This window comes from Natrix helvetica, assembly GCF_964273705.1.
Source record: "Natrix helvetica genome assembly, chromosome: 3".
In the NCBI taxonomy this organism is placed as follows: domain Eukaryota; kingdom Metazoa; phylum Chordata; class Lepidosauria; order Squamata; family Natricidae; genus Natrix; species Natrix helvetica.
In genome coordinates, this window is record NC_138549.1 from 153,877,639 (window position 1) to 153,904,771 (window position 27,133).

A 27,133-nucleotide genomic window follows, 5' to 3' on the forward strand; every position below is an offset into this window, starting at 1 on the left:
TAAAATATTTTACTACAGTATTTGGTTCAGAACCTTTTTTTTCTAGATTTTCCTCCTTTAAAATTGGGTGCGTCTTATATTCCGGAGCGTCTTATAGGGCGAAAAATACGGTACTTGATAAATGAAAGCACAACATGAACTCTTGTTTGTCTTCTTGAGACAAGTGTTTACTGTCTTTCAAGAAAGACTCTGTACACAAATTTTCATCAGAGAACAACCCCAATTGTTTGTATTTGGGGTGGAGTTAAATTGTCATCTTGCAAAAGGGAACTGGTAGTGACTTGATGTTATAAGAAGACATAGGGAGTTCTCCTTGCCTTTGTGCTGAGTTTTAATAAGCATGGAAGTTGAAGATTATAGCCCTAGGCTTCAGTATTTCAGTTGCCTGCTGACAAACTTAATTCCAAGCAGGTATGAAAAAGTGTAAACTTTCTTACTCCCAAGTAAAATCAATTGGGATAAATAATAATTGATAAAAGTATTGAGCCAGTTAGATATATTTAACATATAGAGGATAGTCTGATACAGAACTGGCACTAACTCTAATGTGAAAATAATGGATCAATTTATCACATCAAAATAATTTTCTTTGAATTTTTCTAACTAGCCAAGGCAGCGAAACCATACCAAAAGCAAACTTCATTGAAGCTGATAAATATTTTCTCCCATTTGAGTTGGCCTGTCAATCAAAATCTCCACGGATTGTCAGCACCTCTTTGGATTGTTTACAGGTATTTTTTTAAATTTGATATGTTTTTGCCTTTGGGTAAATTGATTTTATTTGCTGAGTTTATGTTCTACAATTGTGCGTATATGTGTGTGAATATGTATATAATTGTGCTGTAGAAGGAATAAAAACTTAATTATGTTTTCCTTTGTGCAATGTTTTGAACATTCCTGCTTGATATCTGTTGATTTAGTTTTTAAAGTGCTTTATTTTCCCACATATCATGCTTGAAATATTCTTTTTAATGCCATTTATGTGTTATGAGGGGAAAAGTAGAAGCAGATTGATTTTTTTTCTCAAATCCCCTCTTTCCCTCTAGCAGAACTTTAATAATTGTAAAGCTCCATCCCCTTCCCTTATTTATTCATGATGATGTTCTGGTATTTTGAATACATTAAGAGATAAGGCATTGAGGGCCTGAAAACGAGCTTAATACTGTGGGTATATATCTATTTCTTGCCTAGAAACTCATTGCTTATGGACATATCACTGGCAATGCTCCAGACAGTGGAGCTCCTGGAAAGCGCCTGATTGACCGCATAGTTGAAACAGTATGCAACTGCTTTCAGGGTCCTCAGACTGATGAAGGAGTACAGTTACAAATAATAAAGGTAATGTCTTATTGTACCTTTAGAAAACTGGATATTTTGTTAGTCTCAGTTTTTCGTTATTTCAAGAAAATCCTTATATTTATTTATAGATCATTTCCTTTTTATATTCCACAACATTGATGTATCTCTTTGTATTTACGATTGTATGCCTTATTTAAGAAGTAAGTTCCTTATGGAACATAAACTATTTTTACTGCTTTCTGCCTCCTCAGTTATTTTGCTAATTGATATTGCATTCTGTGCATTCACTTTTATCTTATTCAATTTCCTGTGTTCCTCATTCGGCATCTCATTTACTGCTGCCTGTTTTTAAGTGACTTTTTAAGTTGCAGCAGCACCACCACTGTTTTAAGACTCTTTCCAAATTAAAAATTCTTGTTGTGGATGAATTTATTTGCCTTGATATTATCAGTATAATAGATGAATAGTTCTTGAAAATATTCCATATATTTCAAAATGTTTGTCAATGTTTTAAAATATGTATATATATTTTCAGCAACATTCTCTTTTAAGGACTTAAAATTGAATTTGAGTTACATATAACATTGAGCCAAATGTTATTTTTCAGTATGTAAATAGAAACAAATTGGTAATGGGAAGTATTGAAAAGGAAGGTATTTGGAATAGGGAGAAAATCTCAGACTTAAAATATAGTCCTAAATAGAGTGAGCTGAAGAGTTAAGTTCCCATTGAAATTTTTTGGTCTTGCTTTTGAACAGGCCAAAGTATATGGGTATACTATATATTATAGCCAATGTGCTAATTCATATAAACTGTAATTTACTGGCTTTATTCATCAGAATGGCAGTTCACTCAAAATGCCTCATCATAATCAAATCACACTACAGCATAAGATGATTTGAGAATACAGCCAAAGATCTGTAAGAAAGTTACATTAATTCCTGGTTAAATGGATAAGATTATAATAGTGTCATTTTAACAGCATATAAGAGTACAAGTTCCATGATACATACATGTTCCTAGATACACAGTTCTTGGACATTTCCACTAGTAATATGAAAGCAATACTATATGAGCCTCAGAAACAGAAAATGCAAGCTATAAACATGCAAGGATTGTCTTCTTTCATTTTTAAGTCCTTTAGACATAAGGTAAAAGAGCAGTATGATTTATCTGAAAAAAATCTGACATAAAATAGTTGTTACAGATAAGGTGGCATTTTCCCAAGCAAGAAATTGCTTCTGTCTTTGGGGTATACTTCCTGCCTTCTAAAAAGATGGGTTTAAGATACATATACCCTGTTTCTCCCAAAATAAGCTATAGAATGTTTTTACACTTGCGCCTAATATAAGCCCTATCCCCAAAATAAGCCCTATTTAAGAGCCTGTACAGCCGCCTGGCCGCCCATTCTTTCTGGTTATTTGTGGTGCTATGGCCATGAGGTGGAGGTTATTTGTGGTGCTGTGCCCGTGAGGTGGTGGAGCTGCCCCATGCGCCCTGCACCAGCTCACCTCAGGGCCTCTGCAGCCAGGCCATCCATGCCCTGACACCTGCCTTGTGGCGGCAGTACCGGCATCCATGTGCAGCAAGTGCCCACGTGGCCACTGACCCACTTCTTCTGCTTGTTTGCAGCCGCAATTGAGCAGGAGGCTAAGTGGTGTGTAGGTGCCGCGGCCATGAGGCGAGGCAGGTGTCGGGACGTGGATGGCCTGGCTGCAGGGGCCTTGAGGTAAACCAGTGCAAGGCAGTTCCACCCCCACCTCGTGGCTGAAGCACCTGCGCATAACTCAACCTCCTTTGTTGTGGCCATGAGCAAGCTGAAGAAGTGGGCCAGTGGCCACACAAGGTCCTGCTGGACGGGGCTGTTGCAATCACTACTGCAAGGTGAGGCACGTATCAGGGCATGGGTAGCGTGTCTGGGGGCCCTGATGTAAGCTAGTGTGGGGCATGTGGGGAAGATCCACCCCCACATCTCACAGCGGCAGCACTAGAAGCAAGCAGGTGGGCCTCCTGTACAGTGAAAAAAATAAGACACCTTCCCAAAATAAGCCCTTGTACTTAAATAACACCTGGTCTTATTTCCAGGGAAACTCGGGTATCGTCTCTTTTTTAACCTTTATTAAAGTGCCGAGTAATACATATTTTTTTCAAAAAGGTTTTGCCAATTTTCATTATTATATTGTCTATGTGCCTTTTTTCTCTAGGCTCTTCTCACTGCTGTCACATCTCCATATATAGAAATTCATGAAGGAACAATCCTTCAGACTGTTAGAACATGTTATAACATCTACCTGGCCAGTAAAAATCTCATTAATCAAACAACTGCCAAGGCTACTCTCACTCAAATGCTGAATGTCATTTTCACACGGATGGAAAACCAGGCTGTATGTAACACGTTTCTTTCTCTGTCTTATATACACATTTTTAAATATTGATATATGCTATTGGTTTTCTTTTTTTATATTCATGTTGTGCATTATTACTCAATTGAGAGAGTTTGTGGGGGGGGGGTTCATTTGCAATTTGCTTATTTTAGAACTTGCATCACAGTTGTCATCTGTTTTCCTCATAATGGTGGGATATTGTGCTATCAATAGCAATTCTAATTAGAAAGCATTCCAAGGGCGGCAAAAATGGAACTTGGCAATTAAAAGTTTTAGGATTTAGGATAAACCTTAAAACTTCTGTCTGCTATTTTCTTCCCCACTTTTTCTTTATTTGGCATATTACAAATGTGATATTATCTGAATCAGTCAAAAATCTAGTTAATAAAATTTAAAAAGATAACTTTGACTCACAATGTACATTTTAACCTGTTGTTTCCTATCCAAGTCATGGTTGATAATTACCGTATTTTTCAATACAAGAACACAAGAAAATGTATTACATATGAAATGTTATTCAAATTTAACTGCCTAATCACATAGACTTCGGGTGTTATTTTAAGCAATTAAAAACATACAACACCCAGGTAGCTTGGGCTAAATAATAATAATAATAATAAATGAAACCAAACCCCAGCCCGGAGTCTCTTGGAACATTAAACAAGGCGTTTAAATATGTGGGAAAGCAGAAATGTTTGTAACCTCTTTAGAGTATTTAGTTAACGTTTCTTTCTGTTCAATATTTTTGGTAGCATATTTTGATGTATGTTGTGGACACACTTTCATTTTTTTAAGATACAAGAGACAAGAGAACTAGAAAAAACAAATCAACAAAAACCCCAGTCTCCTATGATTCATACCATGTCAGGGTCTCCTAAATTTGGCCGACTGAGATATAGTCAACAAGAAAGCAAACCCTCAACGCCTGTGAAAGCAGACTTGACTAATGGAGAGCCTGAAAAAAAAGAAAATGGAGATGACAAACCGCAGGATGATTCCACTTCTGCAGTACTTGGTAAATAAAACTTTAGTATATGTGGCTTAAAGCTTTATGAAACTCTGGTTCAGTGCCAGAACTGCATTCCACTCACTTCCCCTATCATGTGCTAACTTCATTATAAAGACTGTGGTTTGAATTTTGCAAAGCTCTCCATTACATCTTAACAATAAAACTATGAAACTGGCTTAGTCAACAAACCACGCAAAATATCTAGTATCTGAGGATGGCCTTGAAGAGCTGCCAGGCAAGCATGGCTTGAATCCATTCCAAGAAATTAATTTGAGTAAATGACCCAGGTTGCCCCCCCCTCCAGGGAGGAGGAAACATACATTCAGATTTGCAAGATTCTGTTACTGTAGATGTTTTAATTAAACTAATTTAATTACTAATAAATTTAAATTATTAATTATTATTATTATTAATTTTAGATCTATATGGCATTGGGTTTTTTAGTTGGATGTGTCTTATAAAGCTAAGAGTGTTCAACGTTAAGTCAAAGAACCCTAACTTAGATGTAATGGCGAATTGAAGCTTAATACAAATCAGAACTGTTGCAGCAAGACAGAGCATGATTTGGGAAGGGGAGGGGGGAAGAAATGTAACGCCATGGCACTGATACAGCTGCATAAATCATAGATTTGGATAATTCTTCAAATAATCAAAGTAAAGTAAAATGATTAATCTAGAATGGCAATTTTGATTTATATCTCTTTCTTAAGAGAGTATACTTGTACATTTTGATGAATTCATTTTAACATTCCATCGGTTTTCTTCTGTTGCCCATTTTAAAAACTCCAATTCACAAAGTATTTTTTAAAAATGGCAATAGTCATATCAGTATATTAAAATAAAGTATGTAACAACTTTAGGATTTCATCATTTGTGTTCCACCATTGTTCTGTGTATAAGGTATATAAAATATAACTATGAGTATAAATTTTCAGATAGGCTCTATCTCAACACAGCTATTGATTCTCAGTGATTTTTAATATCTCAGCACTGAGCAGGATGTATCCATAAGATGCAGTTCAGGGTACCATGTATGTTACAATTATGTGACATTGTGATATTCTCAAACTATATAGCATCCGATTTGCCTTTGAAGAAAGTGTACAGGTGTCTTGATAAACATGCACATTGAGAAATCTCCAGGAAGCTTCTGATAATTGTAACCACATTCTGTGGCGAGCCTTATTTTATGAGTAGTGCAACAGCTGTCCAAGCTGGTCGTTGCATCCGTCAGAGAAGGCTAATTACCACATTGAGGAAGTTTATAAGTCTCCTGTGCAAATTGGACATGAATGGTCAGTTTTTCCTAACTAGGCTTTATGGATTTACAAAACAATACAGGGAGTATTGCTTTTTTTAAAAGGGGTTGATGAATTGCAACTTTTTTTCCAAATAACTTCTTAATATATATTTTATCAGAAGAAGAAACTGAAGGAGGCAAAGAAATTGTTAAAGAAATCTTGGAGGATGTGGTCACTTCAGCGGTTAGAGGTAAACGTTATTTGGTTAGGTCTCTGCTTTTCTTCCTGCCTTTTTAAAAAGAACATCCTCATTCTTAATTTTCTTCTTTAGGATAACGCTCTTGGTGAGAATAAGTTAAAACCAGAACTAAATGCCTTTTCACATAAAAAATTCTGTAACAGCCTCTATCAGTTCCCATATCATTAGAGGAAAACTGACTCAGTACTTCAGCAAATTTCTATTCTCTTAGTGTTTTCTATTGACTCTCTGAATTAAATTCTTTACAAAATGCTCGGTATGTAACTATGGCAAACATAATTCTTCAGCCTCTTTAGACGAAGAACTTCTGAAGCAAAGTCTGCCTGAATCAAGTAGGATTTTGTCTGAGCTGGGAACTGCAGTTCTTGCTTCTCCAGGTGGCAGTCATGAAAATCAGCAAGCAAATGGAATTTCAGATGATAGACAGTCTGTCTCCTCCACTGATAATCTGGTAGGGGTCTTCATCATATCATAATTTGAATGTAGAACTCCTAACTTTTGGCCGAAAGGGGATTGTTTGTAGATAGGAATCTGAGGCTAGAGTTGGAGAAAGCTCTAAAATATTTGAAAGGGCAAACAAGTGGTCAAAACCTATGCATTTCATTACTAATTTATCTGCTTAGGTTGGTATTTACTACTACGATAAAACAGATGCTGCCGTGTTTTGTTGAAGCATGAATTTGGAGCAGATTATAACAAAAATTAAAAGTTATTTTGAAATATTAGCCTAACAATCTGTTATGCAGTTAAATTGTACCTTATATCAAAGCTTTTAGATTTTTTAAAATTCCACCTTAATTACTTTTATAAGCAACTCAATGTGGCACATATGCCTAATATTCTTTCTGCCTCCTGTTTTTCTGCAACAATTCTGGGTTGGGCTATGACTGAGTGACTGGCTCAGTCATCCACTGGTTTTCCTGCATAAGACCGGACTAGAACTGACAGGCTTTGCCTGGTTTTGCTCCATCTAATTAGCTGTAGCTATCATTTATTAACACATCCAAAAAAATTAGCTGTACTTTGTTTTACTAAGATAGCATTGCATAAGATTTCCTATATTCTTATACTCTGATGATTTAGTTACTGTGATGATAAATATAATAAATATTGCTGTGTCATAGGTAAGCATACATGAATGTGCTGATTTTTTATAATGCATTTTTAACCCACCACAACTGGTTAGATATAATACATATTTAAATTCAAGTGCTTGGATCTTAACCTTAAAAATGTCACACTTTTAATAGAAAATTATAATATTAGAAAATCCTAACAAAACAATTAAAAATACAATTAAAATGTTCAATAAGAGTTGAAATGATATAAATATATCTACTGTAGTTGGTATTAAGAAAAGTTTTGAGAACTGACAGAAAAATTATGAACATCTTTGTTGAGCTTACACATTAATTAATTTCTTAAATGAATGAAATAAAGTAAATGAATGTTAGCTTCAACAATAGTAATATCTTTTATATCATCTTTATTTGGGATCTGACTAAAATAGATTGTAGACTCAAATGATTCACATTCAAATTTAATCAATACCTATCTACTTGAATGCTTCATTAAATTGAGCATCTGTGTTTTTACTGGTATTTTGTTGGAAAAAAATGGGAAACGGACCATTATTAAAGCTTCATGAATCTCAGATCTCTCTCTCTCTCTCTCTCTCTCTCTCTCTCTCTCTCTCTCTCTCTCTCTCACACACACACACACACACACACACACACACACAGTTACAAGTTCATTCTTGCTTAAGGTTCATTCTCAAAAAAGTTGTTCTGCCTTTTAATGTTAGAGTATAATCATCACTAAAGAGTCAAACATCTGTCAACTTTAGCCATCCTAACTAATTCTTCTGTGGCTTTGATGTTTAGGAAACTGATGTCCCTGGGCCTCAGACAGCTGCCAAGTTCTCCCATATCCTTCAGAAAGATGCCTTTCTTGTATTCCGGTCATTGTGCAAACTTTCAATGAAACCACTTGGTGATGGGCCTCCAGATCCCAAGTAAAAACTAAAATAAAATTTCTGATTTGTATTCTCTTCATATGCTAATGCGGTTATCAGAGAACAAAATTAATCACTTACAATTTGATTTTACCTATTCATAACTGCTTATGTAAAAACCCTAAAGTATTTTAATGAAAAGAAGAAACATTCTCTTAATAATTTAATTTACTTTCTGACTGAATCTGCTGTTTTCCCAATGACATGTAGTACTAAGATTGTATATACTGTATAATCAGCTACAGATATGAAACTTGTACATCTTGCTTTTCTTAAGTGATCCTGAAGGGCCAAGCCAAGACTATCCAAGTACCGAGTTTAGGTTCTTGCAAATACCAGTGGGCCAAACAGATGCTTTTGGACCTATCGACTTATATGTTTTATTCTCAAGTATCAGAAAAGGCAATAATATGTGGATTAGTTATTGAGTTATTGATATTGCTGCTAGAATAGATGTATGTATGTGCAAAGAAGAAAAGACAATACTAGAAGTAGCAGAATACATGAAAAGGCACGTAGTGAGATTATTTTTACAAAATAATTTGCTTTGTTTCTTAGTTTAGTTAAGACTAAAGTCAAAACTTGTAAGTTTTAGTGCCTTTAATAAAATAATCGTCCAATACTGCAATGCTGTTCTCAATGGCATGTCATAAAAGAAAAGTTGGATGTTATTTCTCTTGATATCTATAATGAAGTGAATTAGAATCTATCCATTTTAATTATTCACAAAAATGGGGACATGATCAAAGATTTTGAGATTTCAGAGTCTTATTTCAGAGTAACATTCCACAAGTATCTTAGCAAAGAAGATAATGCTCTTTTCTTTCTTTTTTTGTGTTTAAGATCTCACGAATTGCGCTCTAAAATAGTATCACTTCAGCTGCTGCTTTCGGTTTTGCAAAATGCTGGTCCAGTTTTCAGGACACACGAAATGTTTATAAATGCAATCAAGCAATACCTCTGCGTAGCATTGTCTAAAAATGGAGTGTCTTCTGTTCCTGATGTGTTTGAGCTCTCTCTTGCAATCTTCCTTACCCTTCTTTCAAATTTTAAGATTCACTTAAAAATGCAAATTGAGGTAAGGGTGTTTTGGGTTTTTTCTTTACATTAAGGGATTTATATTATCTTTTGGTTAACTTTGTACTAAACATCACTGGTTCTGTATATGGTTTATCTCTCAGATGGATGTAATATGTTTCAAAATGTATAATTTCAGCATTTAAAAAATACATAATTTCACCAACAATATATATGTATTTGGAATTATGCTTATACTACAAATATTTTTGCTGCTTTTTACATGTGTGTTCAACAGGTGTTTTTCAAAGAGATCTTCCTGAACATTTTAGAAACTTCTTCTAGCTCTTTTGAGCACAAGTGGATGGTTATTCAGACTCTGACTAGGATTTCTGCAGGTAATTTGCTAATGTCTTAATAAATCTTACTTTTCTTTGCTTTCCTAAAAACATATATAAAGGAAATATGCATCTAAATGTAGGCATATAGGGGAGATCCCCCCCCCCCCGAATTTCTTGTAATTATATCCTGGTGTTTGTGTCATAGGTTTTTTCCTATAAGTAGTTGCATGAAGAAAAAAATGTAGCTGATATGTGGGATTTTACTGTAATGAATATATTTGCACAATTTAATCTCCTGATAAGTATAGTAGGTTATAGATAACTATCCAGTCCAATATTTGTGGTCTCTGGAGGTTAACTCCCATTGGCAAATTTTACTAGCAAAATGAAAAAGTCAGCAGCACATTTTTTTTCTTAACACAGTTTTTTTTCTTTAAAGAAATTAAAATTTCTTCTTCTAAAGCAGGCTGAAAATTTCAGACCAACCCTCTTTGCTATGTTTCTTGCATCCTATTTTCTGAGGCATGTTTACATCTATCTTTACATCTGTTCAGGGGTTTTACTTCAGTATTGAAATCAGACTTCACGCATGGCTAAATAGCACCATATCCAAATCACCATTTAGAAGCAGTCTTACTAAAGGTGCTTTGGATATGAAGACAAACGAGAACAAAAGGGAGTATCCAGATTTGCATGAAACATTTCGTCCCTTTTGAAAACTCAGGTCCAGGACTTTTTTAAGGTTTGGAAACATTCCAGTTCTGATATCATAATTCAAACAACCCACTCTCCTTTTCTTCAATATATGTTCTTGATTGCAATGGAAAATGCCTTGTGATATTGTATTGTCTCTCTAAATCATTGCCAGTAAACTGAATTTCATAAATTATATTTCCGTTGTAGATGCCCAGTGTGTAGTGGACATATATGTTAACTATGACTGTGACTTGAATGCTGCTAATATCTTTGAACGGCTTGTAAATGATTTATCTAAAATTGCACAAGGACGTAGTGGACATGAGTTAGGCATGACACCACTGCAGGTAGGATCTTCTTGTTGTTGTTTTATTTTGAAATTATTCACCACAATCAGTAACACTACCTCCTAAATAAATATGCATAGACGTTTAATAGTAACATATGTTTGTATTTTTGCTTCTTTGCATTAGTGTATCCCTGTTATTCTATTAACTTGTGTATCATAGAGTTTAGGAGTATATTTACCTTGGACACAGATCCAGACTTGAGTAACTGATAGTGATAGAAGAGATAGTACTATAATCTATGCATTCTTAAATCATGATTGAGTTTATTTTATACAAATCCATGGTATTTTAGTGAATCTTGCTTTAAAATAAAGCTAATGACCATTTGCAATATAGTTGATTGTTCCCCACTCTTTTGCATGTAGGAACTAAGTCTAAGGAAGAAAGGTCTTGAATGTTTGGTCTCTATTTTAAAGTGCATGGTTGAATGGAGCAAGGACCTATATGTGAATCCAAATCATCAAGCCAGCCTTGGTAAGAAATCCAAAAACATACTTACATATTTTTCTTGCTTTCCACTTATTAATTAAGTCTGGTTTCTTGATCACAGAGCTTAACAAAATTAAAATTTTCTATGATAATTTTTATAGTGCTGCTTGAAGGAGGTGGAAGTAGGGTATGCCAATATTTCTCTATTTTTCTCTATTTGTGAGAAATATTGAGAAACGTTATAGGAATTGAAATTCAACATGTCTGGGGGTCAACGTTGTAGAGAAAGCTAAAATGCACTTTTATGAGATAGCAGGATTCTAGTTTCGATTAACTAGCAACTTTTTTAATTTCTCAGTTGGGAACTATAACATAGTTACACCGTGGTAAGATGGGTGGTCCATGAATTTTACAAACAAACAAATAAACATAAGATTATGTATAATGACAAACAAGTATTTTTCTCCTGGAGTTCCCACATATGAAAAACCAGTTCACCTCATCTTGATCTATTCGCTCTGTGGGCTATTGGGAAATTTGGAGATTGGGAATACTGGTAGACTTGCATCTTGATTTTTATAGTTCTGATTTAAGTATGTGCAGTAGTCTAAATACATTTCTCTCAGTTGTATGTAGATTTTGAGTATGTCTCTTTTTTATGTGCAGGCCCAGATAAACCTTCAGACCAAGAAATAGGGGAAGGAAGATGTTTGGAAACTGGAGGGCGAAGAAGCAGTGCAAGTTCTTTAGATTCAACTGTATCCTCAGGAATTGGGAGTGTTGGTATCCAGTCTGCTCTTGTTGATGATCCAGAACAATTTGAGGTCATCAAGCAACAAAAGGAGATAATTGAACATGGGATTGAACTGTAAGTTGAAATTAATGCTGGAGTAGTTTCCAATCAGTCTTTTCCTGATATATGTGGAAAAGCAAATTTCCTCTGTTTCTCTGCCACGGAGAAAACTCTGTGGATGTGTAAGTGAAGCCCCCAGTAATCGAGCTTAGTTTGACGGAGACTTTATATTCTGCAGTATTTTTAATTATACAGTGCATTCTGAAAAGGGATCAGCTGAGGACAATGATGTGGGGAAATGCTTCAATAATATTTGTGCAGTCTGTAGAACCTTTTTAGAGTTAAAGTGTCTCTCTGTGCCACTTTAGGATGGGTTGTGTAATAAACATAACTCATTTTCTAAGTTCACTCAACACATTGAGTCATAAACTCAGCTATGTTAGTATGGATTTCCATGATATGTCAACAAAGGCGCAGAAAGTAAGTTAAGTATGTTGCACATACAGTATATAACTTCCCTACTTCTGTTAAGCTTGTTTCATGAAGCCTTTCTTGCACCAAGAGTACAAGAGTCACAGTTTACACTTTTTCCTCTGCCTTCTCTGTCTTACCTCCACCAAATAGATTTAACAAGAAATCCAAGAGAGGACTACAATATTTGCAAGAACAGGGAATGCTTGGAGAAACAGCCGAAGACATAGCACAGTTTTTTCATCAGGAAGAGCGTCTGTGTTCTGTAAGGTTAAATCTTACATTAACAAAACCTTCTTCAAATCGCGCCTTACATTTTCATGTGATTCGCGCAGGTTTTTGTTTTTCATGGTGTCAGGGAATCTAAATATTAGATGCTTCCTCTTACCAGAGCCTAAGAACATTGATGTCCAGTTTGGCAACAAGGTTACCCCAACCCTCTTTGGAAGTTACTCTGGCATTCACTTACGGAGTCATTGTGAGGAATTTACTGAGCACCTGACAGATGAAATTGCTCTGATTCTCTCCACATCAGATCCTGGCCTTGATGTAGGGCTGACTCTGTTTCAGGACCTGTAGTCCCAAGGGTGGGAGGTCCCATCTCCTGGTTGTTTTCACAATAATGATACCTTCCTTGGGTCCTATGTATTTTAATTTTTGCATCTTTTCCGAGAATTAGTTTTTAATTTATTTTAAAATTGTTCATCACAGAATCACTTGCTGAAATGGGCAGGCGTACAAATTGAATAAATAACATCAAGAACACACATACCTAAGATCTCTTAAAGCTTGTTAATGAGCTATCTTGTTCTAATTTTATAGGTTCTTTTGATCAGATGCCAAGCAAGTTTGAAATGGTGTGACTGTTTACTTAGAAATAATATAATGCACATAAAAAGGAGAGGCAACATCCCATACACTGGCAGGTTCACCTAAATTCTTTTCCCATATTTTGTTTATCTGTGTTGAGTAGCAGTATAATTAATAATGCTTGGATGTGGATCTCCCCCCCCCCCCATTAAAACACATGATGATAGGCCCTTCAAATGGTGACTTCTATCGCAATAATAATCAAATATGGTACTCTTGTATTCTAATTATATGTCCTAACAGTAGGAATAAAAATAATCCACAGTAGCTAAGATTATAAAGTTTTAAAAATGAAGCATTAATAATACTCTTTCTTCCATTTTTTGTTTTTGTTTTCTCATGTTAGAGCCAAGTGGGTGAATTTCTGGGGGATAGTAACAGATTTAACAAGGAGGTGATGTATGGCTATGTAGACCTGCTTGATTTCTGTGGAAAGGACTTTGTCTCTGCTTTACGCATATTTCTGGAAGGATTTCGGTTACCTGGTGAAGCTCAGAAGATTGACAGACTAATGGAAAAGTTTGCTGCTAGATATATTGAATGCAACCAAGGGTAACTTGAACTATATGGTGTAGGCTGTGTAATACTTAAAGGGCTGAAAGAGATCAGGAAGACAAGGTGCAAGCCTACTCATGGAAGCTGATGACTTTAGACCAGTCACAAGACAGGAAATCTAATGAATAAATACATAATGTTATAATGCAAGTGACTGCATTTTTTTAAAAAAGCCTCCATTAAAGGAAAACTGAGGAGATGATTAGCTATGGCAATTGCCTTGCTACCTAGTTTCACAAAGCAGAATATGCTAATATTTCTTTTTAAAAAAAATAAGCACAAGTTATTTATCAGCTACCTCAATCTGGCATTCTCCAGATATAGTGGGAACTGATGTCCAAGCAACTTGGCTAATAAACCCACAAGACATCTGGAGGTTTCAAGTTCGAATTTGTTTTAGCTGTTTAAAATAAAATTGTGATTACATTTTTTTCAGTTAGATACATATTTTAAAAGTAGAAATGTTATTCCCCCAATGCGAGCAAAATTATAGAAAATGATTTTTTTTCTAGAGGTTTTCTGTTTATATTTTGTGGTAGTTCTTTTATATGGTGAATTACTGAGATACAGTAGACATTCACAATTATCAAGTTCCTGTTTTTCTGTGCTGAAATTGAAAGAAAACCTGGAGAAACCTCCAGTTACAGATAATGAATAAACAATTTCAACTTTTCTGTATGAGTGACGTTTTCAATAAGAATCATTTTATATATATGGAGGAGGTAAAATCCTGCTTTTTCTTCTTCTTTTCTTTCTAGCCAAACTCTCTTTGCCAGTGCCGACACTGCTTATGTTTTAGCATATTCTATTATAATGCTGACAACAGACCTGCATAGCCCTCAGGTAAACATGTAAAGAAAGATTTTGCCAGACAGGTACGGTTGAGTTTCTAGGAACTTAAAATCTTCTTTACCGACGTTTGAATTTAACAGGTAAAGAATAAGATGACAAAAGAACAATACATTAAAATGAACCGTGGGATCAATGATAGCAAAGATCTTCCAGAAGAATATCTGTCTACAATTTATGATGAAATTGAAGGAAAGAAGATTGCAATGAAAGACGCAAAAGAATATGCAATCACAACCAAATCTACTAAACCGAGTATGACTTTTTCCTCTAAAAAATACTTAGCGTTTCTTAGTATGCCATTACTGTGTGGATTAAGCAATTAAATTATTGTGAATTAGCCAAATCTTCACTTGTTACCCTGGGCCAACATAATTTGTAGCCACTGTTATCTCCTAAATCAGCGATGGCGAACCTTTTTTGGCTCACGTGCCACAAGTGGGGGGAGCGCAGGCGGGTCGTGTGCGGGCGTGCCGCACCCATAATGCAACGTGCGGAAAAAAAAAACCCATTTTTACATGTTTTTTTCACCCTCCCCAGGCTCCAGAGGCTTTATAGGAGCCTGGGAAGGGTGAAAAGATCCTCCCCCGCCCCCCCCGGAGGCCCTCCGGAGGCTTCAGGGACCGTCCGGAGGTTTCCCTGAAGCCTTCAGAACGCTTAAAACCACCCTCCGAGCAAACTGGAAGTGACCAAAACCCTCTGAGACACGATCAATATATGAAGTCACTTCCGGTTTGCTCGGAAGGTGGTTTTAAGCGTTCCGAAGGCTTCAGGGAAGCCTCCAGACGGTCCCTGAAGCCTGCGGGGGGGCGGGGGGGCTCTTTTCGCCTTCCCCAGGCTCCTATAAAGCCTCTGGAGCCTGGGGAAGGCGAAAAATAGCTTTTAAAAAGGTGAACTCAGCTGGCCAGCTGACAGGACAGCGCCTTGCATGCCCTGACAAATGGCTCCGCGTGCCACTTGTGGCACCCGTGCCATAGGTTCGCCATCACTGTCCTAAATGGTAACATAAAATATCTACTAAAACTTCTTGGAGGAAGAATGTTTACAATATTTAAAATCATTCTTTTAAAAACTTGAATCTAACGTGGTCATTGGTGTGCAAAAGTAGCCTCTTCTTTTACCTGATCCCCTGGCATTGCTTGGGAGTCAACTTGGAGACTCCCTCCCCTTCTACCTGCCACCTCTTCTAGCCTGGACAGTTGATCCTCAGGATAGGAAAGGGAACAGGCAGGGGACTAGGGATGAATTCTAGCAGATGGCTAGACCCTGGGTCTGTTTTAGGTTCCTTCCACATCACAAATCTCAGGTTATCACTTAAGAAATGTCTGGCAGTTTTGAGAATGAGATTATTCCAGTGGCGGTTGCTACTGTTACACTTCTGTTTGAAAAGGTAAGGTATCTGATAATAGAGAGTAATCATGCAGAATGAGTAACAGCAATGGAAGCCAATATAAAAGATTGTAGGAGTTTCCAGGAACACTTGGGGCCTGTTTGTAATAGAAGAATAACTTTAAACAATAAGTTAATGATTGCAACTTATCTTTAGAGTGTATTGGTGATTTTATTGCTTACAGATAATCCTTGACTTAAAGTCTGAAACGGTATAGAATCTCCTGCTTGAGCAGGAGGTTGGACTACAAGACCTCCAAGGTCCCTTCCAACTCTATTCTGATTGACATGATCAAAATTGAATCCAAAATTTCTGCTTCTAACTTGGGTTTCTTTGGGAATGTAGAAAGTATATCTTTTCTTAAGGTCTATATGCTGCCTTGTTTAGAATTGTGTGTGTGTGTGAGTGTTTAAAAACACATCTGGGTAACAAGATATTTTTCAGATGTAGCCACTGAGAAGCAGCGACGGTTGTTATACAATCTAGAAATGGAACAAATGGCAAAGACTGCTAAAGCCCTCATGGAGGCAGTAAGCCATGCAAAGGCACCCTTTACGAGTGCAACCCATCTGGATCATGTCAGACCTATGTTCAAAGTAAGTGTGCAGTTAACCTTAAAGGTATTTAATACAGTTTTCAAATATGCCAAATGTAAAACTGAAATTATATCTTCAAAGTGTCTGTTTAATAGGTGGGACATTTAGAATATGCTCTGACCCATCATGACTGTAAAAGACAGGCTGGAAATAATGGAAACAATGTATTAGATATAATGTATTAGACTTTGCTATAGGCAAAATTAAAAAAACATATTTCAAAACCTATTTCCTGGTTTAAGGTTAGAGTTAAGAGAAGCAGTCACTTTTGTCTTTATACTAGATTGTTCTTTGGTGCAAGACGCATTTACATGGTAATAAATTTAAAACTATTTCTTTTTTTCTACCCTTCCAACGTTAGCTTGTATGGACTCCATTACTTGCGGCTTATAGTGTTGGTCTTCAGAACTGTGATGACACTGAAGTGGCCTCATTATGCTTAGAAGGAATACGATGTGCTATCCGAATAGCCTGCATTTTTGGCATGCAGGTCGGTATAGTGTTGTCTTATGCACTACATACTGTATCCTATGTTAAACATTCTGAAATTACCAAAAGAATATTTCTTAGCCTTGATCTAAAGCTGTGTAAAAATCTAACAGTTAGAGGATGTGCCTGATATGCCAAACCCCAAGTTAAATCTTTGGCTTCTCAGAGGGTAGAAAAACTCCTCTGTGGAGCCTTGTAGAAAAATTACCTGACTATTACTTACTGTATCCGACTGGATACGATTTATGGCAGTTTTCTCTTTAATTCCCTTAATTCAAATACTTCTATGTTTCATATACTCCCATTCACATCTGCATATCAGGCTACCATGCTTAGCTAGCCTTATATAACTTTGTCAGCCCATATGATTTCTTTTGAGGAAAATTTTTATTACAATGGCTTATTTCAACTTTGGTTTTTTTATATTTTAGCTTGAGCGAGATGCTTATGTTCAGGCACTTGCTCGCTTTTCCTTGTTGACTGCCAGCTCCAGCATCACAGAAATGAAGCAGAAGAACATAGATACAATTAAAACACTTATTACAGTGGCACACACTGATGGCAATTATCTGGGAAATTCGTGGCATGAGGTAAATGATCACCATTTGCAACGGGTTTTTTTTTTTTTGCTGGTTTCATATATTTATGTCCGGTTCCTGGCAAAAAATTCCCAGAGGAAAATGATTTGCTTAATGACCACCACATTTGTTTAACAACAGCTGCAAAATATCAGGTCCAGTTGCATTATTGCATGATTTAATAATGGATATGCCTTATGATTGCAATTCCAAGCTCATTTATGGCCGTAAGTCAAGGATTACCTGTAAGATGCTATTTACCAACCTAGAACAGAGGAGTGGGCAGAGGAGGCATATTGTGGAATTCCAGCTGGTGGGGTACAGAAGTGCCTTCTCTGCCAGGGCTCCTGCCCTTTGAAACGTGTGGCCTCCTAAGGTGAGATTTGCTACCATCCTCCCAACTGTTTGTAAGGGCCTGAAGATCTGCTTCTGCCAGCTGGCTTGGGGTGCAATGGGGAAATATCACGTTGGAAATGGTTGATAGATCCCACCTCCCCCCCCCATAAATTCTGTGCCCTCCCTTCCCAATTTGTCAGTCATAACCTGTATTTTTATTGTGCTTAAATATATATGTATTTTTATGGTTTTATTGCTTTTAATGGTGTAAGTTGCCCACAGTCTCCTCACAGCTAGATAGCCAGCAAGCACATTTAATTAATAATAATAATAGCAACAGCACAACAACAACTACAGTCTACAGGGACTACATTTCACATGTTTTGTCATTACTGACTATAGCTAGCAATATCATTAAGTCCATAAAATAGATGGGCAAATAGATTTCTACCTATTTTTGGAGACTAGAGAAAAAGGTTTAAGAGACAAAGTGGGTGCCATAAGTTATAACACCAAAAATAGGAAAGATCAAGCCAAAATTTGAAACTATATAATACATTTAAAATAGGAATTTACCTTACATCTTGGAAATTCTTTACTTAGAAAGTTTGTTGTTATTAGATTTAATAATACTGAATTTGCTTTCATTAGATTCTAAAATGCATCAGCCAGCTGGAGTTAGCACAGCTGATAGGAACTGGAGTTAAAACACGCTACCTCTCTGGGTCTGGTCGTGAGAGGGAAGGGAGTCTCAAAGTTTTCACATCTGGAGGAGAAGATTTCATGGGACGTGGACTGGGTGAGAGTTTGACTCCCTTCTTATACCTATTGCTATACTATTTCTGTGAGATCATTTTGTCAATGCAGTAAATGCTCAGGTTTTTTTTAAATTTCTAATGGATCTAGCTATTTCAACCTAATTGCACAAATGTTTTTAATGCAATTTATGATAATAAACGTAAGAAATTGAACACACATTATAAATCATTTTCATCTTAACGTTAGTCATGTTGTCATCCTATGAACCGCTAGAACTAAAGTCCCCTTAGCAGCTGAATCACATGTAATTTTTACGTGCAATATAAAATGTAATATATTAAAATGGTCACCTCAGTCAGCCAGTTTTGTAATTTTTTCAACATTTCCTGCTATTTTTCCAAATTTTGAAAATATATTGAATCAGAGTGAAATAGCCTTATAATGGATCCTAATAGCGACTTATCTTTTATATATATAACACCTTAATTTTGGTCTTTTTAGGTAACTTTGTTGGTGGAAGTGTTGATAGAAGACAAATAGCCAGCATTCAGGAATCTGTGGGAGAAACCAGTTCTCAGAGTGTGGTGGTAGCAGTGGACAGGTATAGTATTGTTTCTGAATGAAGTATGATAAATTATTTCAGTAGGATGTAACATTGATTTTGGGATTCACATACTATTTAAATACTTTTTAAATAAATAAATAGTATCACAATTTGGTTATATTTTAGTCAAAATATGAGATTTAACATTGGAGAAAATGTTAATTGTTGTTGGGTCTTTCCACACTCCAACACAAAATGCCAAATAATACTTTAAATTTATAGTTGTCCTATAATCTGAATACAGATAGTCCTTGACTTAAAACAGTTAATTTAGTGACCATTCAAAGCTAGCAACGCCATTGAAAAAAGTGCCATTTGACCATTTTTCACACTATACGACAGTTGCAACATCCCCATAATCACATGAACAAAATTCAGATACTAAATTATATTTATAATGATTGCAGTGTCCCAGGGTCATGTGATCACCTTTTACGACTTTCTGACAAGCGAAGTCGTTTAATATGTTACTAACTTAACAACTGCAGTGCTTCACTTAACAACTGTGGCAAGAAAGGTCAAAAAATGGGGCAAAACTTACTTAATTGTGTTATTTAGCAACAGAAATTTTGGGCTCAATTGTGGTCATAGGCCGAGGATTACTTGTACTATATAGAAATTCTATTTCTTCAGTATAGTATCAAATTCAGTATTGTACCATGTATTTAATATTCTGTATATTGAAGATTAATACTGCTTCTCTGCTTTTCATAGGATATTCACTGGTTCTACTAGACTAGATGGAAATGCTATAGGTATGTTTAAAAATTTCTGATGAAATGAACAATAACTTTATCAGACCTTATCATATTTTACATGTCTTATTTCTTAATCTTTTAGTTGATTTTGTTCGATGGCTGTGTACGGTTTCCATGGATGAGTTGGCTTCCCCTCACCATCCCCGGATGTTTAGCTTACAGAAAATAGTTGAAATCTCCTATTATAACATGAATAGAATTAGACTGCAGTGGTCCAGGATATGGCATGTAATTGGAGATCACTTTAACAAGGTATGTTAAATTTTAAACACTGCAAAACTTCTTTGATACAATTTAGATATGAAAATCAATTTGTATGTACTTGTTTTAATTTAAGACTTATAAGTTTTTGTGGCAAGTTCTTGTACCTGATGGAATACTGATTTGCATTATAAAATCTTTACATGGAATCATCATAGTGTACCCTGCGCAGCTCATACATGGATCATGACAGAAAATGTCAATTTTTACAGGGACTTCGAGTCTTTCAGCCTGGAGAATTTACATTGCAGATTGGCAAAATTACACATTACTTGTATAAATACCTAATGTCTGTTGCCTGTAATTTTGTTCTAAACCTTCATGTGATTTTAAGATGGGAAGCTCAATATAATTGCATTTAAATAAAATGTAATACTGCAATAACTCCAGTAATGTAATCCATAATTTCAGATTTCATAGTGTGATGAATAATTATTATGAAGATGTTTGCCTTAGAAGTAAGGCAAGAAAGAATTTAATGTGCTAAAAGCTTTTAATTATATGTAAAATACACTTTTATAGCATGTAAAAGTATACATGGCATAAGCATGTTTCTATAATTAAAATTACTGTACTGTAATTACATTAACTGTAGTACCGTTCTGTACTACAATCTGTTTATATAATTTTTGGTTTCTTGATGGTTTTTGCCTATATTTTATATGTAGATTTATTTGTTTTTTAATTCTACGTGTAATTTGCCTTAAGATACTAATATTTTAAGATTACTTAGATTTGAGTACTTAGCTTTTATATAGTTGTATCTTGATTAGAATTATATCAACAGAATTTCCTGAAAAAATACAAGTTTAGGATTATGATGATCCTTTTTGAAGAGCTTTAAATCTGGATTTATTCTGATTATGTCTGTTGCCTAAAGTCAAAGACAGTTACAACAGATGGAAGCATTGAATTTCAGTAGTCTGATCTATCTAGGATTCTTCTTCTTTAAGGGAATTCCTATTTTTCTCATTTATAGGTTGGCTGCAATCCTAATGAAGATGTGGCAATTTTTGCAGTTGATTCTTTGAGGCAACTGTCCATGAAGTTTCTTGAAAAGGGGGAGTTAGCCAATTTTCGATTTCAGAAAGACTTTTTGAGGCCTTTTGAGCATATCATGAAGAAGAACAGGTCTGTTATGCATCTTGTAATGTAAATGTTTTCTTTTGCTTATGTAGTATGTATTAATGCTGTGCAGAAAAAGTTCTCTAATAAAGTAGTATTTTCTCTTTAGATCCCCAACTATTCGGGACATGGTAATACGCTGTATTACTCAGATGGTGAACTCTCAAGCTGCTAATATTCGCTCAGGGTGGAAAAATATGTTTGCAGTGTTTCATCAAGCAGCATCTGATCATGATGGGAATATTGTGGAGTTGGCATTCCAGACAGCAGCACATATAGTTAGTAAGTAAATGTTTTGAAAACTAATATCCTCAAATCAATAATGACCATATTTATATAGTAGAAATACCATATTTTTCTCACTGTAAGATGCACCGGACCATAAGACACACATTCGCTTTAGAGAAGGAAAACAAGAAAAAAAAATCTGCCTCTGCCTCCCAGCATCCATCTGGTATTCATCTGATTAGCGTCCCTGCAGCAAACAGACTGATCAACTTCAGCATGTTATTGCAGCCCCAACACATGGCTCGTTAGGGTTCCGTTGCACCCACTACTGGTCAACTGAGCTGAGCTGCTGCCGCTGCTGGGGAACACTGGAGTCTTCGCTGCCAAGCAGCTGATTGACGGTTGTATCGGCCTCCCGGAATACTGCCGATCACCTGTTCTAAGCGACAGGGATTGCCGCCACTGATTGCCATGCTGCCGTTGCCATTTGGTGGCGGTGAACAGTATTCCAGGAGGCTGATCCAACCACCAATCAGCTACTTGGCAGTGAAGGTTCCAGTGTTTTCTCCGGCGGTGGTGGCTATGGTGACAGGCGGCAAATGCCACTGCCACACCAATCCCCCCTCCCCTCCTCACTACAATATCCGCTCTATAAGACGCACAGACATTTCCACCCACATTTTGGGGGGAGGAAGTGTATCTTAGAGAGTGTAAAATATGGTAATGAAATTTGAAATATACTGTTTTCTTGGGTATGCTGCATATGTATTTCTCATTTCTCATGAGTATGGGCTTGGTGTCAGTTCTCTTCAGACTGCTCAGATTACTGTACAAGAAAATTCACTGACAAAAAATGATTACATTTGCATGAAACTAATTTGTTACTTGATTGCCACGTATTGATTGCTGGGCCATGTAAATATAATTGATTACAACTTGTAAGATATGCAAGCTTGATATAGCTGGTCAGTTTTCAAAACTGCGATTCTTTGATTTTTTATTATTACATCAAAGACCAAATGTTTCCTTCTAATTCATATGGTTTCCTTGAGCATCAACTACCCAAGATATCCCATAGTAATGTAATTTTTTAATGGCTTGTTTTTACTTTCATTTTCTTCTACAGCTACTATCTTTCAACAGCATTTTCCTGCAGCCATAGATTCATTCCAGGATGCTGTCAAATGTTTATCAGAGTTTGCCTGCAACGCCGCCTTTCCAGATACCAGTATGGAAGCAATTAGACTTATTCGTTACTGTGCAAAATATGTTTCTGAAAGACCACAGGTATTTCTTTAAATTTTTATTTCTCTGGATTTTTAAACTCCAAATTAATATTTCAAGAGAGCTTTTAGAAATTTTTCCATTATTTCTTTCCTTTTTAAAACTCCAGCAATTTTTAGGATCAGTGCTTACTGATTTTTCCTTTTAAAACTGAAACTTGCCATTATTGACTTTAAACTTGTTTACAGTTCTGGCTGGAGAATACCAATATCATGATTTACGAAGCTATACTTTTAGTGAATGAATAATATATTTTCAAATATAATTTAAGAAGGCTTACATCTCCTAACTAATTTCAAATATATTTATAAATAAATACATTATAAAACATGTTTCAATTTAAATTTTGTTTTACCAGGAAACGTGAATTTCTTGTAATATGTAGATTTACCTGCATTTAAAGTCTTTTAAAAACATTTTCTAATTTTGTTTACCCTTTTTATCAATTGTGCAGCAAGATCTGATTAAATGGTACTGTATTTGTACTGATTTACCAGCTCTCATCTGTTCACAGGTTTTGAGAGAATATACAAGTGATGACATGAATGTAGCAACTGGAGACAGGGTTTGGGTTAGAGGATGGTTCCCTATTTTATTCGAACTTTCTTGTATCATCAATCGGTGCAAGCTAGATGTGCGGACAAGGTAATGAAATGTTGTGATTATAATTGTTAATAAAACATATTTTCTCTTCATTCTTTTCCCAAAAAATAAATTTCTGATGGCTGTTTTTCTCACATTGTAGGGGTCTAACAGTTATGTTTGAAATCATGAAGAGCTATGGCCAAACCTTTGAACAGCACTGGTGGCAAGATCTATTTCGAATTGTATTTAGAATATTTGACAACATGAAGCTTCCAGAGCTGCAAACAGAGGTATTGAAAGCAACACTGTATTATCTAATTAGTTTAGAATGCTTTAAAAAGTTGCATAAAACAAGAATAACAGCCAAATATAATAATATGTTTCTGATGGTTTGTTTGAGAAAAGAAAGGCTTTAAAATTGAAATGTTTAATCTAGTATTTTCCCTGTATGTTAAAGTTTAATTGCCACAATCCTTAGTTACCATAGTTCTATTATTCAAAATTACAAGAGTTGGAACAAGGCAACTGGTTGGAATAAGCTAAGTTATAAGGCTTTTGTAGTGGAGAGAATAAATCTAGCAAACAAAATTAAGACTAACTCCCCCTCCCCTCTATCTTTTAGATAGGACCCTTTAACTTTTAGATAGGACCCAGGTCAAATCCAGTTCATCTCTTTGCCTAATCCCATCATACCAAAATTGAGCCTCCCTGCTCCAGACAAAGCCCCACTGCATTCCCCATTAAAGCAAAGAAGGGTCTTGCCTATTTTGCCTGATAATAGAACTGACTCCAAAGACATTTGGAGGGCTGGCCTAGCTTCCCCTCATTTCAGCCAATTGTTGTGGTCCGCTGGTGGCCTGCAGAGCTGGCAGTAGAGTCAGATAGTGAGGAGGTTGGGGAGGAACATGGGCCAGCCCTGGAATCTGGGGAAGGCTCGGACGAGGCTCTGCGTTGGAGGCAGAGAGGGGGCCAGGCCCATCTGGGAGTTATGTGCTGCTTCCGGAGCCTCCAGAATCTGACATCAGCGAGGCAGAGGAACAGGGGGAGCCTATTCCCAGTGTGCGCATGTGCAGACTTCCAGAAGGCAAGAGCAGTTAAGATAAAAGGGGCGAGTCAGGAGTAAGGCTTGAAGATGATTGGCCCTTCCCATAAGACATAAAGGAGGAGCAAAGGGACGTGAGCCTTTGCAGGAAGCAACTTTGTTCTGGTCGGTTTAAACTCTGAAGCTCTGTTTTGACTCTGTGCTTTGTTTGGCCTTGCAAAACTAATTGGCAAATAGGTATTTGGCAGCGTTTCAGGGAGATAAAGGTGGGTGCTTATCAGCCTTATCCAGAAAGACTGTGGAAGATTTCTGTCGGACTATTCACAAACTGTTTGTGACTCATTACAGGCTGTGAATGAACATAATTCACAGCTGCTGAAATAAAAAGAGGATTTTTGGGACTAAGGGTGTGATTTTTACTGTCTCAGGAAGCCTAGGTCAGAACACCAATCAAATTCCTAAGGTTTCCAACCTCTATAGAATATTTTCCTTTTCCATTTTTCAGGATCCCTCTTTCTTATAAAGGAGCCATGCCATCTAATGATAATTGTAATAAACATAGTGCTTTGTGTTGTGAGCGAATAAATCCACAACACTTAGTTTGACCTGGTATGTGAAAGGATATAGTGATGGTTTTCATTCTTTAGTTCTTGAATCTTTGTCAAGTGGAAAAGTAATATCAGGCACTCTGTTCTTCAGATAGCCCTCCAGTTATCATTTACATGGCAATATATGGTGATTCCTTAACTATTTTTTTAAAAAGAATAAATCCTTAGCATTTGTAGTATTGATACAATGATAGGTGAATTTGTAAACACAGGTAAGCTAAATATGTTTATTAAAGTGATTATTATATAATCAGAACCCTTCCCTGTTAGCAATCAGAAACATGCAACCTTTGATTCTTGTCTCCATAGAAGTCTGAATGGATGACTACTACCTGTAATCATGCACTTTATGCAATCTGTGATGTATTTACCCAGTTCTATGAAGCTCTGAATGAAATTCTTCTTGCTGACATATTTACACAGTTACACTGGTGTGTAAAACAAGGTAGCTTATTTACATATGTGTCACTTTATTCTGAATGAATATTTTGGGAGCAGCTGTGTGTGAAATTAATCTTCCTCTTTGCCCTCCATACTTCCTTGCATTTCTAAAAAAGGATGAATCTGAAAAAAACTCTTATTTTTTGAAAAAGACAAATTACAGTGAAAAAGAATAGCATAGGTTTTCTGTTTTGCTAACGTGGTATTGTATTGATAACAATATCTCTTCCTTATTGCTTCTTTAACCAATTATTTATTGCATAGCATGTTCTTTCGGTAATCTAGGAAATGGTCTTAAATGCTATGTTACTTGTTAGACATTGCATATGTTCTTTTAAATAATTTTTACAAATGTTATATAATGCCTGGGCAATCAACATTTTTTGTTTGCAATCAAGCTGCAGAAGTAAATTCTTATTTGAAAAATGAACTCACAACCACTTTATATATACTTTAAACCCATGTTTAAATAACAGGTTTTGCAGATTTTAAAAAGAACGAACCTGTTTGTTGCCATGAAAAGAGACAAAGAATGGCTTTCACAGTTCTATTACATTCCATTTTCCCCTTTAAAGAAAAATCATTGTGAGCATTTTTTTTGCCCCTTCTCATATGTGCAATATGAGACAAAGGTAGTCATAGTCTCACACCAAAAAATACTTGCAGCTTTTGGTTTAGATTTTCTATATCACAACATTGCTGGAGTGCAAATATATTTTGGTGCAAGGACCAAAAGATAATATGAAGCTATTATCAGATTTGGAATAATATACTTTTTCTTTTCTTCCTTCTGTTCCTTGAAACAGTTTATCCTCTTGCTTCTTAATATTAGCCATGGTTTTCTTCTTTTATATTTATAGTTTTGGGGTACAGGGATATGTGTGAAATAAATGTAAGCAACCAAGCATGGTTCTTATTTGGGTTCCTTAAAAAAAAATACCCAGATTTTGAAACCATTGAAATCTGCGAGTAGTTTGTTCCATTGATTTCAATGGAAAGTAAGTACAGCTTTTTGTTTTGTTTTAAAATGGACTTTGGATTATGTTTTCAGGAACTGAATGATTAGTAAATACCATAATTCTGTATTAGTATAACTATATGAAGAATGCTGGGTAATCAAATGGTTGGAAACTGTTTTGGAGGAGAAAGATAGAAGTATCTATCTCTCACTAATGTACTACCAACTTATTTTCAGTTGTGCAATAGACTTATCACATTAGGAACCATCTTATAGCACAACTAGTTGTCAACTCAAACTGTACAAGTCTCTGATGTTCTCGTGATAAATGTTCTTGCTTTCATTTGTGATTTAATTTTTCTGTAGACAATGAACAGTTGGCTCGATCAGGTACGAACTGCTTAGAAAGTCTGGTAATATTAAATGGGCAAAAATTCAGTCCTGAAGTTTGGGACCAAACCTGCAATTGTATGCTAGAGATCTTCAAAACTACCATTCCTCATGTGTGAGTGTA

General features: G+C 35.9%; 1 protein-coding gene across 1 annotated transcript in view; it reads left to right on the forward strand.

Moving 5' to 3' along the window:
• The window catches only part of ARFGEF2 (ARF guanine nucleotide exchange factor 2), a 47,868-nt gene that overhangs the window by 12,178 nt on the left and 8,557 nt on the right, over positions 1–27,133 (forward strand). The window contains exons 3-32 of the mRNA XM_081947017.1: positions 608–731; positions 1,192–1,338; positions 3,504–3,683; positions 4,479–4,698; positions 6,112–6,183; positions 6,480–6,643; positions 8,076–8,206; positions 9,050–9,284; positions 9,522–9,621; positions 10,468–10,607; positions 10,976–11,084; positions 11,706–11,907; positions 12,457–12,568; positions 13,520–13,725; positions 14,487–14,571; positions 14,661–14,832; positions 16,412–16,563; positions 16,925–17,053; positions 17,484–17,642; positions 18,618–18,765; positions 19,227–19,326; positions 20,044–20,084; positions 20,170–20,339; positions 21,328–21,479; positions 21,583–21,755; positions 22,828–22,988; positions 23,500–23,630; positions 23,731–23,860; positions 25,530–25,665; positions 26,986–27,124. Coding sequence (XP_081803143.1) covers positions 608–731; positions 1,192–1,338; positions 3,504–3,683; positions 4,479–4,698; positions 6,112–6,183; positions 6,480–6,643; positions 8,076–8,206; positions 9,050–9,284; positions 9,522–9,621; positions 10,468–10,607; positions 10,976–11,084; positions 11,706–11,907; positions 12,457–12,568; positions 13,520–13,725; positions 14,487–14,571; positions 14,661–14,832; positions 16,412–16,563; positions 16,925–17,053; positions 17,484–17,642; positions 18,618–18,765; positions 19,227–19,326; positions 20,044–20,084; positions 20,170–20,339; positions 21,328–21,479; positions 21,583–21,755; positions 22,828–22,988; positions 23,500–23,630; positions 23,731–23,860; positions 25,530–25,665; positions 26,986–27,124 — 4,320 coding nt within the window. The remainder of the gene's footprint in view (positions 1–607; positions 732–1,191; positions 1,339–3,503; positions 3,684–4,478; positions 4,699–6,111; positions 6,184–6,479; positions 6,644–8,075; positions 8,207–9,049; positions 9,285–9,521; positions 9,622–10,467; positions 10,608–10,975; positions 11,085–11,705; positions 11,908–12,456; positions 12,569–13,519; positions 13,726–14,486; positions 14,572–14,660; positions 14,833–16,411; positions 16,564–16,924; positions 17,054–17,483; positions 17,643–18,617; positions 18,766–19,226; positions 19,327–20,043; positions 20,085–20,169; positions 20,340–21,327; positions 21,480–21,582; positions 21,756–22,827; positions 22,989–23,499; positions 23,631–23,730; positions 23,861–25,529; positions 25,666–26,985; positions 27,125–27,133) is intronic.